Source organism: Morchella sextelata (genome assembly GCF_020137385.1).
Source record: "Morchella sextelata strain SCLS chromosome Unknown scls_8, whole genome shotgun sequence".
NCBI lineage: Eukaryota > Fungi > Ascomycota > Pezizomycetes > Pezizales > Morchellaceae > Morchella > Morchella sextelata.
The window spans coordinates 82,943-95,709 of NW_025408623.1; the positions used below are offsets into that span (position 1 = coordinate 82,943).

Consider the following 12,767-nt stretch of genomic DNA (forward strand, 5'->3'; position numbering starts at 1 on the left):
TAATACCAGCCCACCCCCGGGGGTGTTACTGACAAGCGAGTACAAAGGGTGAGTCACCATGTATCACTCGCATCTCTCGGCCCTACTTACGAAAAGAGCGGGGAGAGCGGCGAGTGAGAGAGCTGTGACTTTAAATTCAACCATATAAGCCATATGTATTCTATTAAGATTAACAAGACATTCAACCCAACTGGGGACTAGTCGACTACCTCCGCTGCGCATGATGTATAATCATCCTCGACCACGAGCCAGAAAATGCCTTCAAATCAGTTTCTCGGTAGGGGTTTTTTATACCTGTAGAAGTTACATATTCGTGATAAGGGATCGCTTCTCCTAATATTTGAATGCTCTCTTTCAGGCACATATGGTTATGTCGGGGTTGGGGGCGACGTACACCAGTACTGACGTTGTTGGTAGACCGACCATCACCATCACCATCACCGTCACTGGTTTTGGCAGCTGTATCGCGGGGATAAGAACTTCACCACGCGTCAAGTGCCCGTAATAACCACAGCTGCAAGCGTGGTGAGGAAGACGCTCAACCCATACCCCGGAATTATAACTCTCCCCTAGGCCTCCCTCGGCCTTAGTTCCCCGAGATGCTGTTCGTTGGATATATGCAGCACTTGCTAGCTAGTTACATACAACCTCCCTGGTTTGTGTAATCCCAGGGACACCGTAGGCTTCTACAATATCGGCTAGTGCGTTACATTCACATCGATATCTGAAGCACCCACTGACTGCGAGATGTATTAGTTGGTGGTAACATGTCAAGTGTCAACAGCCAATCCATGCCAAGACTTCCCCACGCATTCGGTGGGGAAGCTTGGCAGGGACGGACCCTGACCTGCATGGGGGCTGAAAGCAAGTGTTACCCCAGACTGTGACGTTATCATGCAGGTAGAATATACAGCACCAAAAAAGCAGGTGGGCCCATGGCCAGCACCACACCTAGCAGAATACTGCAAAGCTACAGTATTGCTACGGTATTGCTACGGTATAATGTTTAGGATTCCGATTTAATTCTGAAGTTTTGCACAATTTCGTATTGGTACAGTAGCTATTACATCCCTTTTTTTGGTACTGTAGATACATGTAGCTACAATACCAAAAATGGGGCAGGGATTAGTATGGTAGTGCTACGGTAGTCTTGCTATAATGCGGTATTTTCGGGACTGCTGCATCATTTCGGCATTTCAAGGAGTATATTTTTCATAGAATGCCGTAGCAATACCATAGCAATACCGTAGCACTACCACAGCAATATAGACACATTTTAGCGTTGTGACCAGCACCAGGTCCAGCGCGCCAGCACCATGTCCAGTGTGCCAGCACCAGGTCTAGCGTGCCAGTACGCCAGGTCCATGACCAGGACCACACCTACATGTAGGCTTGTCGACACTATGTTACAAGACTAGACCACACCTATACGACTTCATCATCATCATCATCATCACCATCATCATCATCATCATCATCACCAACATGAGCGTATCATAATCGAATAGTAGACGCAACTTCTAATTAAAATGATGTGTATATGTATGCCTAAGAGCCCAAAATTTATTTTTCAAAAGTATATCCCAATTGTTTAAACCCCATCCTAGGATGATAAGAATTGATGGATCGGTGGATGAAACAATATCTGGTCTTTGATTCTGAAATGCTTCATCACCAAATATGATATTCCAGGGTTAGGGGAATGGCATTGTCCTAAATACCACAAGAATGCCATATTTTAGGAAATGAGGAAGTACTAGGGCAGTATAAATATACCACCCACACTGCGAAATCCAGGGAATATATAGATTATATAATACAGTATTGATACGGCATTGATAGAGCATTTGCTGAAAGGCGGCTTTACTCGCTCGACAACCGGAGTGCTACCCGATTTTATGGGATGGCGTAGTACTACCGTACTAACCCCCACCCGTTTTTTGGTACTGTATAGACTCGCCACAACAAACGAGACTACAACATCAACACCAACTCGAAAGAAAGCCTCACCTCCGCTGGTTGTTTGTGTATACCCTCCTGCCCCTCTGTGAACCTTTTGCTTACCGTCACCCCGCCGCCATCTGTTTTTTCACACCTCAGGGTGCATGTATCTCCACGAGCTTGCAATTGCTTCAAACGCGCAAAATGGCAATGGGTCAACAGAAAGTCGATTTCATATATAGATGTCTAGCTAACACGTCTCTATAGTACACTACACTAGTTTTACGTACAGCCACTCAGCAAAAGTGTTCGTGATTTAGTTTTAATGTCAGTGCGCAGTGCGGCGCGCTCACCCATGACGTTGATGTTATTAATGTAGAGATTTAAAAAAACGAAAAATATATAATATAGTTCGTGACTTTATATAAAAGAAGATAGGTCATTGATCTTATTCTTCATTGATTCCGGGCTCCATTGGTGACTAGGAAGGTTTTCTCTTGGGGGGTTTTTAGTGGTCTGCCAGAGCTACATATATAGAGAAATGTCTCACTCCAAAATCGGAATCACGAACACTTTTGCAGATGGCTATATCTCATCCACAAATTCATTTACGCACCCCAAAGGAATGAGGGCATCTAAATTAAAGATATTCGTACGAGATCACGCCTTCATTGACTGCAATTTGCCAATCACGTACTCTCCCGCTTGGCCCGGGCCCCGAGACAACGCGCCAGAGGAAGGATACCCCCCTTTCTCTACACTTCACATCTTATCAGCAGCTCAAAGAGTTGACACCATGATATAGTAAGATGAATTCCCCAGGAGATTCAAATGAAGTATGCGTTCCAAATAACAACAGGAAAACTACGAAAAAAATATAAACTAATACACGTGCACCTGACCAATGCTAAAATCTTCCATATCCCATTTGCAGTGCACATAACTGATCCAGCCCACCTCATTACATCAAGTCCGTTTCAGTACTCAATAGCGTGATAATCCACGTGTTCTTGTGCTTAATAGCCTGATCTCTTACAGTTTCTCCCTTGTGATTCTTTGCATTAAGGTTTGCTCCAGCCTTTACCAACCTTTCGACCATTCCCGGTGAATATTTGGATGTCAGGTGCGGCGGGGTTTCCCCCTCCGAGGTTTCCGGTGAAGATTTGGATGCCAGGTGCAGCGGGGTTTCCCCCTCCGAGGTTCTTGCGTCGATATTAGCGCCTTTATCTAGTAGTAGGCAGGCAAATTTAACGTAACCGTGTTTGGCCGCTAGATGCAATGGTGTATACTCGTCCGCGGCCTTTGCGTTGATGTTGGCACCGCGATCTAGCAGTAGACTTACAGCTGTATAGTAACTGTGACCGCACGTGACCGCCACATGCAATGGTGTATACTCGTCCGCAGCTTTTGCTTCGATATTGGCACCTCTATCTAACAATAGACCGATAGCCCCAAAACCGTATTTGACCGCCAGATGCAGTGGTGTATACTCGTCCGCGGCCTTTGCGTTGATATTGGCACCTTTATCTAGTAACAGACGGGCAACCTCAAGACGAGTGTGTTTGGCTGCGAGATGCAATGGCGTATACTTGTCCTCAGCCTTTGCTTCGATATTGGCACCTCTGTCTAGCAATAGACTGATAACCCCAAAGCCGTATTTGACGGCTAGATGCAATGGTGTATCCTCGTCCGCGGCCTTTGCGTTGATATTAGCACCTCTATCTAGTAATAGACGGGCAACCTCAAGACGAGCGTGTTTGGCTGCGAGATGCAATGGCGTATACCCGTACGCAGCCTTTGCTTCGATATTGGCGCCTTTATCTAGTAATAGACGGGCAGCCTCAAGACTAGCGTTTTTGGCTGCGAGATGCAATGGCGTATACTCGTCCGCAGCCTTTGCTTCGATATTGGCACCTCTGTCTAGCAATAGACTGATAACCCCAAAACCGTATTTGACCGCCAGATGCAATGGTGTATCCTCGTCCGCGGCCTTTGCGTTGATATTGGCACCTGTATCTAGTAATAGACTAATAGTTGTATTGTGACCCTGTTCAGCCGCCAGATGCAATGGTGTATACTCGTACGCGTCCTTTGCGTCTATATTGGCACCTCCACCTAGTAATAGACTAACAGCTTCATTGTGACCCTCTTCGGCCGCCAGATGCAATGGTGTATACCCGTCCACGGCCTTTGCTTCGATATTGGCACCTCTATCTAGCAATAGACTGACAACTTCATGAAAAGCGTGTCTGGCTGCCAGATGCAGTGGTGTATAACTATTTACTAGCTCCCTTGCTTCCAGATCAGCCCCTTTATCTAGAAGCATTTGAATGAGGGCAATGGACCGTCCCACCACCGCTCGGTGTAATGCCCTATATCCACCGTAACTTGAATTCGTGTCCGCGCCTTTTTCCAATAACATCTGAGCAATTTCCACATGCCCATATTCTGCAGCTAGATCTAGTGCATTGTATCCATCTTGAGTCCTTGCATCTTTGGGTGTTGAGGAATCTAATAGGAATAGAAATACTACCGTTGTCAATCCTTTGTAAACAGCTTTTAACAATAAGGATCCGCCCAGGTTTGGGGGACTAGGCGCTGACCAGGTCGTTCTCTCGTCTACCGTAAGGAACCCATATAGCCTAGAAGGGTCCGAATAGAAGTTTGTGCACCAATTGGAGTCATGCAGGATTTTCGCAGGTATGGCTAAGTGTATCTGTGAGATGGGCGGTGCTTCTGCAAGACTGATACCCGATGTTGTGTTGACGGAGACTGGCAAAGAGAAAACGGAATACTTCGAGTCACCAGCATCTAAAGTCCAGTTTCCTCCACGGCGTTTGGATGTCGCCACGGATATAATCGACTCACTACTACTTCTATTCCGATACGGCCGACTGGAGAATAACGTAGACTGTAGGGATGGTAGAATAGATTGAGAACGAATTGAAGACCCTGTTGTTGTCCTGATAGAACTCGCATCGTTGTCCAAAGAGGACCCTGTAATATCATGATACGTTGAAGGTCTAAAATCTGAGTCCGGTTTTATTGATCTTTTTGGCAGCGGAACAACCCCCTGAGCCACTATGGCATGAAAATCTTGCACAAGTCCCTTTACATCGCCGATTGCTTCGCTAGGAAAGGCCATATGGGTTAGTCGAGTCAAAAAGCACTCGATGCCTTCTCCAAACAAAAGAAGACTAGACCAGATGGAGCCATACGTAATCAATATGGACAGAAGTAACCCCAAACTGTTCTTGTGATTCTGAATCCGCGAAATCATTGTGGACATTGTTTGCTCCACGAAATTCCATTTCATGCGATGCCAAACGCCCAGCTTCTTTCCCTCCAGATTTAATTCATCGAGCTTCATTCGTTTCAATTCCTTCTCTAGCTCGGAGAATGTGCACACACATTGAACGAGGGTGAAAGAAATTGGTCCGGTATCAATTAATGAGGCTTTAGCGTTATCGAGAGGTTCTAGCTCTGTGCTAGACACAATATTCTGCAACTTTTGAAGTACTATGCGAAACTCATTAACCTCTTGATAAATACTGTGAGCAGCGGCTGGGGCGTTCGTGCAGCCGGAGATGAAGCGATGCAAGGCGGCACTAATCTGCGCACCCGCTACGATCAGCCCAACTATAGCCGCCCCTACTTCCATAGCGGTGATGAGGAGATGGAGTATGTATATATGGTTGAGGGATAAGCAGTTCTGAACACACCGGCGCTGTAGCCTAGAATCCGAAGGGTTTCTACCACAAATATGTCTCCTGGCCCAGGCGGGGAAGGATACCAGTTGGCGGCTGAATGATTAGGTAATCTGCATGATATCGATGAAGCTTCCTCAGATAAAATACATACATAATTAATACAACAGACCCTTGGATCTATATGATTAACAAGTACATGTAGCCTATCAGGTGAGGAGAGCTATATTGTTTAACTGTCGTTCGCCATCTAAACAGTATAGTCTTCATCGGCGTGGTCAGGAACATTTATGATTGGTTGAATAATCTGCATATATACCACAAAGAACTGCTACCGATAGCCGGGAAGGGAAGGGAGTTGATATATTAGAAAGGGCAAACGGCAGGTAGTCTTATATATATCAACCTTGAACCATCTCGAGGAGAGTAAAACTACATATATCTTCTTGTGAGCTACATATTAATACATGGTTAAAGCCCTTTATTGAGAAGAAAGAACTGATATATATATCATAGACAATTGACTTCGTAGATAGACTGTACAGTATTATTTCACTCTCTCGGGCTTTAGCAAATCTAGGTGGGCAACTTGAGACTGACATTGTATTAGAATTATAGTGAACTCTGGAATCCTATTTACTCACTACATGCATATTGCGGCCGGAGGTCGCACTACACTTGTACCAAATTAAGATAATGAACCGAAATAAAAAGGATCAGCCAAGAAATTTGCTCGCCTGCGCCGGTGCATGCAGTCAGATGAAAGCAAAACGTAAATTCTACAATGTCCAACCCTCATGCTTCTACCTACGCCGTGAACCCACTTTTACGGTTTATAACGGCATATGTGTCCGTCCTGGGTTGGATGTGCAATACCACGAAGCCTACTCCATTCCTGTGAGACTCACAGGCGCACTACGGGGCAGAATAAGTCTCATAGAGCTACGGGAACTTTTGTAACGAGCTAGGACTCCCCAGTACGGATGTGGCAGGTGATGGACTTGGATGGTTGTGCACGTGATCGAGTGAATCATGATGGCTCACTCTTAGAATTAGTACTAAGACGCGAAGGTTTGACTACTCCTTACATGTTTTGGGCAGTTTGAAACTACTGGTTTTATACTATCTATCGCCATGTGAAAACTGACGGCTCAATCTACGAGTTGCACCAGGTCTTATTTCTCAACTCCACATGAAAATTAGATTTTTCTCCCGCCAAGCGTTTAGAATCAGTTCTGACTATGCAGCTAACACTAATCAATTAACCAAATTCCCGATCTAGCGCTAAGACCTTACAATTTAAAAGCCTCAACGCTCCTACCACCACTCGCTAAATAATAAATGGCACCGTCCCCTCCACAAGTCCATGAGCTACCATGAATGAAGGTCAGCTTCTGATAAACACGCCCATGGAGAAGAAATAAGATACTGACCAGCTCCCAGAACTATTGCCCAGGGTGGCAAGTACGTTACCACCTCATTGAATGCCGGAATCTCATCCCCGTTCGTATCACTCCACAAGCATACGATCCTTCCCTCCAACCCTCCGGCAACTACACGTTTCAACTCCTTCCCCTTCTTGAATACCTCAACCTCTTCATCCTCTTTAAAGTTATCTGTTGACCTGTCCCACGTCAACTCAATTCGCCAGATTCTACCGGGCTCTCGACTCCAGAGTCGTAGCTGCTTTGTCCCCGATACCGGAAGAGTCGAGCCAAAGCCCTGGATGGCGAATCGAGGATATCAATACTCGTGACATTCTTGTTATCGAAGAATAGCCGACAGGCGCGGGTATTCTTCCCCTGGAACGCAATCCGGGCCTTTCCATCCGCTAGCTTTTCGATGCTGTGTTCGACCCACGATGAAACCTTGCTTGTATCGCTTGTGACATTTGGAGCTAGCCCAGTCCAAGTACAATGCACCAGCCCTGAAAGAGGGGTTCCGGGCGCCTCTTTACCGCATTCTACAGGATTGTTGAAGGTGCTGGGCAGGTGCAGTATGACTGAGTTGATGATTCCGGTATTCCCGGTTAGCTTTACTCGGTTTTGGCTGGTAGTGAGATCGATACTCTGGATGAATTGAGTTTTGAACCTGGCATCTGCGGTAAACGGAAATGCGTAGAGGTTGTAAATGCCTGTGGTGACAAAGATCAGGAGTACGGGTAGAGCGACACTACACCATATGCGGTGTAAGAAGGGTCCGAGGGGAAGCAGAATAAAGATAGATATCAAGGCAAGAAATATATACGCTCTTGTTGTATCTCCACCGTCGCAGAGGGTTTGTTTAAGTGTTGCAGTAGCAAGGAGTGCTACTTGCAAAGTGAACAGTACTGACATTGGTGCCATAAGGAGGAATTGGGCCAACCAAGTCCAATTTGGCATAAGGGCGCTCCAGGATTCTTCCTCATTTTGGCCATCGATTTTCTGTGCAACTGTCTGTAGATTGGCTTGTTGCAAATCCGGAGATTCGTTGGAAGCAGATGTATTAATTTCTCCTTCCTGTAGGTCATTCTTAAAACCACCTTTATCACGCACAATAAATAGCTCATAAAGGGAAATACAGCACCCTAGGAAGGCACCGACGTATAACGCCATCATGAAATATCCACCACCAGCACCTACTTCAGGAGATCTAAGATAAGCGACTCCAAGCATCACAAGTCACATAAAAACCCACACCTCAGCAAAAGCCCAACCTCTTGCTAACGCAGTCGGATTTCTTAGATCAGCACGCTTTATCACACCCCAGGCCACAAGAAACCAAGTACTCAGTAGCGTTGCCCACACCGTCTCCAAGGATGAGAACATAATCAGCGGGTTCACAGCGTGTATCCTCATCGCAACTATAACTGTAGATGCGCTCGCCAAGGAAAATGCGAGAGGAAAGCGGCATATACCTTTTTTCCAGCCGGGGAATCCACCAAGACAAGATATTGCTATACTTAGAGCGATCGCTGGAACGATAAGTAGCGTCAAGGACCAGGCAAAGAGTGTATTCAATTCGTAAAATGTCCAGATACGATTAAAAACTATCAACAGTTATTCATCAAGTCTATCGTATACGACAAAAGATAATAAGCATGGATATTTACAATCAAAATAAACCGCAGGCTTTCCCGGCCGATTTTCGTTGTAGTCGAGACTTGTATCGGTGGTCATTGCATTGACCGTGTACAGGGCAGTCAGGAGCATATGAGATATTGATCTTTTACTAGCTTGTCAGAGTCAGCAACGGATAGGACGCGGGGAGAGCAAGCAAGGCAATTACCATATGGCATATCATCATCAGGCGTGTGGTAGCGACTCCGATGCATGTAAAATGCAACATCAAGACCTCTCATATGAAGAGCGTCTCTGAAGATATCGTAATCTGTTGCGCTCCTAAAGCGCGTAAAAAAATAAACATACGATCCCACTCCGAGATTGAGAATAGCTGGTATTGGTGGACAAACTTGAGTGCGCCCAGTTTGTACGCATCAGTGAGAAACGTACTTCCTAGTGGCCTTGGAACCTTCTGATAGAAACCGTTGACAGCAGTGTCATTCGCGCGGAAAAGTATCGCCCGGCCACCGGTACCACCGCCTTCAAGATTTAAGAAAATGTCCAACAAGGAGCGAGGTCTAATATTAGCGCTGAATGTAGATGGTGCAAATACAAATGTGCAGATTCAAAATAGATAAGGGTCACGAGTAATCGTGTATGTGTTAGCTGATTGTCAAACCATAGATTATCACTCGTGATGCATGCATAAAGCAACGGGGGAGAATTAGGACCGCAGGCTCTAGTTCCTTGTAGTAGACGAAAGAAAGTCTTACGGGGGAGCCCAGACAAGCTATGAGTCCCGAACGCCCTTGCGCCGTTCTAGCACACACGCGCATGGTTAGTGCTCAGCACAAGGGTAATAAACACATTCGTTGCGTACCAAACCGTCCTCCTCCCCACAGTTCATCAGCAGTATGAGTCCCCTCTGGGGTCTGCTGCCGCTCCTTGTGAGGGATTTAATCAGTTGGAGTATTGTCACCACTCCTACCCCGTCATCACTCACGCCTAGACTTTAGGGTGTGTTAATCCATAGACTTGGTCAATTCAATCTTATCCTCATGGGGAGGAGTGCAAACCATGTGATGTAGAAACACTGTCGTAGTGCGCGTTCACAAGCGCAGGTGATAAACCCATGTCGGTGCCATGAATGTACACCATGATATTCCTCCCTTCAAAGTAGACCTTTACCCCCCAACCACAGCCGAGAGATTAGACTAGACCCGCAATTGCACTAGTGGACCAAGCAAATATGTACATGTACATGTATGTAAATGAAGCGAAACACTAACCGCAATCCCATCCGACGGTCTCACCCATGTCGCATTCAGCCCTACACCAGTCACGTCATCACCGAACAGCTCCACCCCCCCGCTCCCCCGCTCCCCCATCCCCTCCCCCTCCCCCTCCCCGATGATCTGCTCCAACCTCGCAACTAGCCACCTCCCAACAACATCAATCTGCGCGCTATTGTACGGATGTGACTTTTTTGTCAGAGCTACCAGATCTGCATATGCCTCCTCCACGCTCACGCCCCATGACTCCTGCTCCGCCAGGGACACGACGTCGGGGACGGTGCCATCGAGATGCAGTATGTAGCCCCAGATCAGAAAATAAGTTCCCAGGGTGACAATGGTCACCGGCAGCACCTTGAACCCCGTCAGGGCATCAAGTTTGGCTCTCCGGTGAAGGAATTGAAGGATGAGATGGCGGAGGTAGGCAATGATCCGGGCGACCCATGGCCGTTGATGTATGCGGATATTGCGGATGCGGTAGTAGTCAAAGAAGGGTATTCTGTAAGAATGATCTGGCTTTATGAACTTGTGTGGTGCAGCGGTATCGGGGTGTATCCGGCTATTATCCTCCTCGTCTCTGCAGCTCCTCGCTGTCGGTCTCGCTGCAGCGGGGAAGAGGGATTGGACATAAAGAATTGAGGTTGAGGAACCCATTTATGACCCCTGTTTAAAAATTGTTAATACATGTATTGAATGGTAGGGCCGGAGGGGATGGAGTCATCCCATGAGTGACACACATTTTGTGCCAAAGAAGCACCACATATATAACTCGCGGGCAACGACCCTGATGCGGCAGACCAACTTTAATCTAGCGAGTGGTGCCACAGAACTCCAACTGACTACATATCCCTACTACGACTGCTTTGCTCTGACGTTGATCCATCGGGACACCGATCTCTGCTGATTCGGCCTATATCAACACATGACGTAGGTCCCTCATATACAGGATGCCAAAAAAGCTGACTATATAAGTAGCTCTCTAACAGCCTAGAATGCCGCATTCCGTCAGTGTACTACAGTGATACCGCCGCTTAGACGGTGAGGTTACTCAGATCATAGGAGATCAGCTAGGCCAGCGGCCAAGCAATCTTCAGTTAGAAGCTTTTCCACTAGGCCAGGAGATACAGAGAAGAGGTCGTGAGAACCAAAAAACTCAACCTATGTCAGTACACACAATTCTCATCTGGATCCTAATTTGGGCACATGGAATCTGCGTGTTGGTGATACTACGGCTCGTCGGAGTCTAGACCCCTTCTTGTGCTTCCATCGTGAAATGAGCGATATAAAGGCTGCTTCAAAGTGTGTAGATGTTATATACGAGCACTACATCTATATGTTCATGCAACACGATCAAGAATCCCAGCATAGGCGTAGTACAGCCAAACATTCGCCACACGATATACAGAAAGCATCCGAACACTCTTCCATTCCGGACACTCTTCCAACTCGAACACTCTTCCAATACAATTACCTTTTTAATCCAAACACACGAGGTTTATTGAGCACATATACAATATTCAGAGCACATCAAAGGTTCCAAGTGCGACCCCTTTGCCGAAGCAGCCCACCCAGATCTCCCTAATATCTACAAGAGCTAGAGATGCAGCCCTTTCCTTTTACCATGTACAAAGATAAGTATAGTTTACATCCCTAGAAGGCCACTACAGTGAGCTCCATAACGCCGAGCGGTATGGGGCCACTAGTGGGCTCGATGTCACTCGGCCTGTGACACCATGACGCAAGGCCACAGTGTAACCTCCAGGACCATTCAAATTCCTCCTGTTACAGATAGATGCTCCCCTTGAGCTGTCTAACCCGTGGATCGGACTCACCCGGTAGTTTTCCCAAAGTCCGCTACGTGTAGGATCATACGACATCACTCGCATATGCCAAGAACTCGAGTTCAGGGTTAGGGGTCACTCGCCCATTGGTGTGAAAATGAATTTCGTCGCCAGGGGCAGGCGGAGGCTCGGCACGCGTGGAGAGGTGCTATACACCTGGTTGGCCTCGGTATTGAACTTCGGATACCTGGCCCCGGCCAGTGTTGTGTCCTAGAGTACTCCGGGAGCGTTCGAGTTGAAATTAATATATCAATATCGGGCATACGTACGACTACTGCCTCTGCAATATTCTCCACGACATGACGTCTTCTAAACTCTGCTGGCCTCAAGAGCACTGTTCCGATCGATTGGAGGTCGGTTTTCTTTGCTCTCGAGAGTAGTCCGAAGATAGCCTATGTCTCACGGTTTCATCGAATGAATTATCAATCAATTGATCAACGGTTTCATAGAGGTTAGAAACAGGCTACTGCATGATATGAGGACTCATTCACAACCAGGCACTCAAGATGCGCCCAGTACAATTTATCTTAAAATACCAAAGTCTTTGCTGCCCAAGAAATTCTGTTGGAATTTGGCTTATACCCACTCACTCGAATTCTCAAGAGTGACCCGAGAGCCGAGTCACGTGGAGAATACCAAGAACTAGCTCAAGCACACGGCATATCCCGAGCTTTTGCTATAGCTGAATCTATAAATGGATACTCAATTAAAATATCCAGAAGCGGATGATTCCTCCCGGGCACGATTTGATCCCCCCCCTCGTCTTCGATATTGCTACACTTGGAATCAATACTAATTCGGGTTTATATACTATCAAAAGTTCTTCCTGATACCCTCCAGGTCTAGCCGTGGGCCTGAAGCTTTGTGACCTGAATTTACCCCTCTCTCAGGAATTCTGACTTACTGACTGGGCTGATCGATAGCTCTAAGGGGCTACCGCAGTAT

The 12,767-nt window shown here is 46.7% G+C and overlaps 2 protein-coding genes across 2 annotated transcripts; both read right to left on the reverse strand.

Moving 5' to 3' along the window:
• Window positions 1-2,902: 2,902 nt before the first annotated feature.
• Window positions 2,903-5,602, reverse strand: H6S33_012264 (uncharacterized protein; the record flags this gene model as incomplete). Its single annotated transcript, XM_044843815.1, has 1 exon — window positions 2,903-5,602. One exon carries the CDS (start codon window positions 5,600-5,602, stop codon window positions 2,903-2,905), a length of 2,700 nt encoding a protein of 899 aa, XP_044694913.1.
• Window positions 5,603-6,978: 1,376 nt separating this feature from the next.
• Window positions 6,979-10,635, reverse strand: H6S33_012265 (uncharacterized protein; the record flags this gene model as incomplete). Its single annotated transcript, XM_044843826.1, has 12 exons — window positions 6,979-7,019; window positions 7,082-7,272; window positions 7,350-8,279; window positions 8,325-8,349; window positions 8,545-8,676; window positions 8,740-8,862; window positions 8,916-9,028; window positions 9,100-9,229; window positions 9,463-9,508; window positions 9,570-9,694; window positions 9,766-9,871; window positions 9,979-10,635. The coding sequence occupies 12 exons, from the start codon at window positions 10,633-10,635 to the stop codon at window positions 6,979-6,981; spliced, it is 2,619 nt and encodes an 872-aa protein (XP_044694914.1).
• Window positions 10,636-12,767: the final 2,132 nt, after the last annotated feature.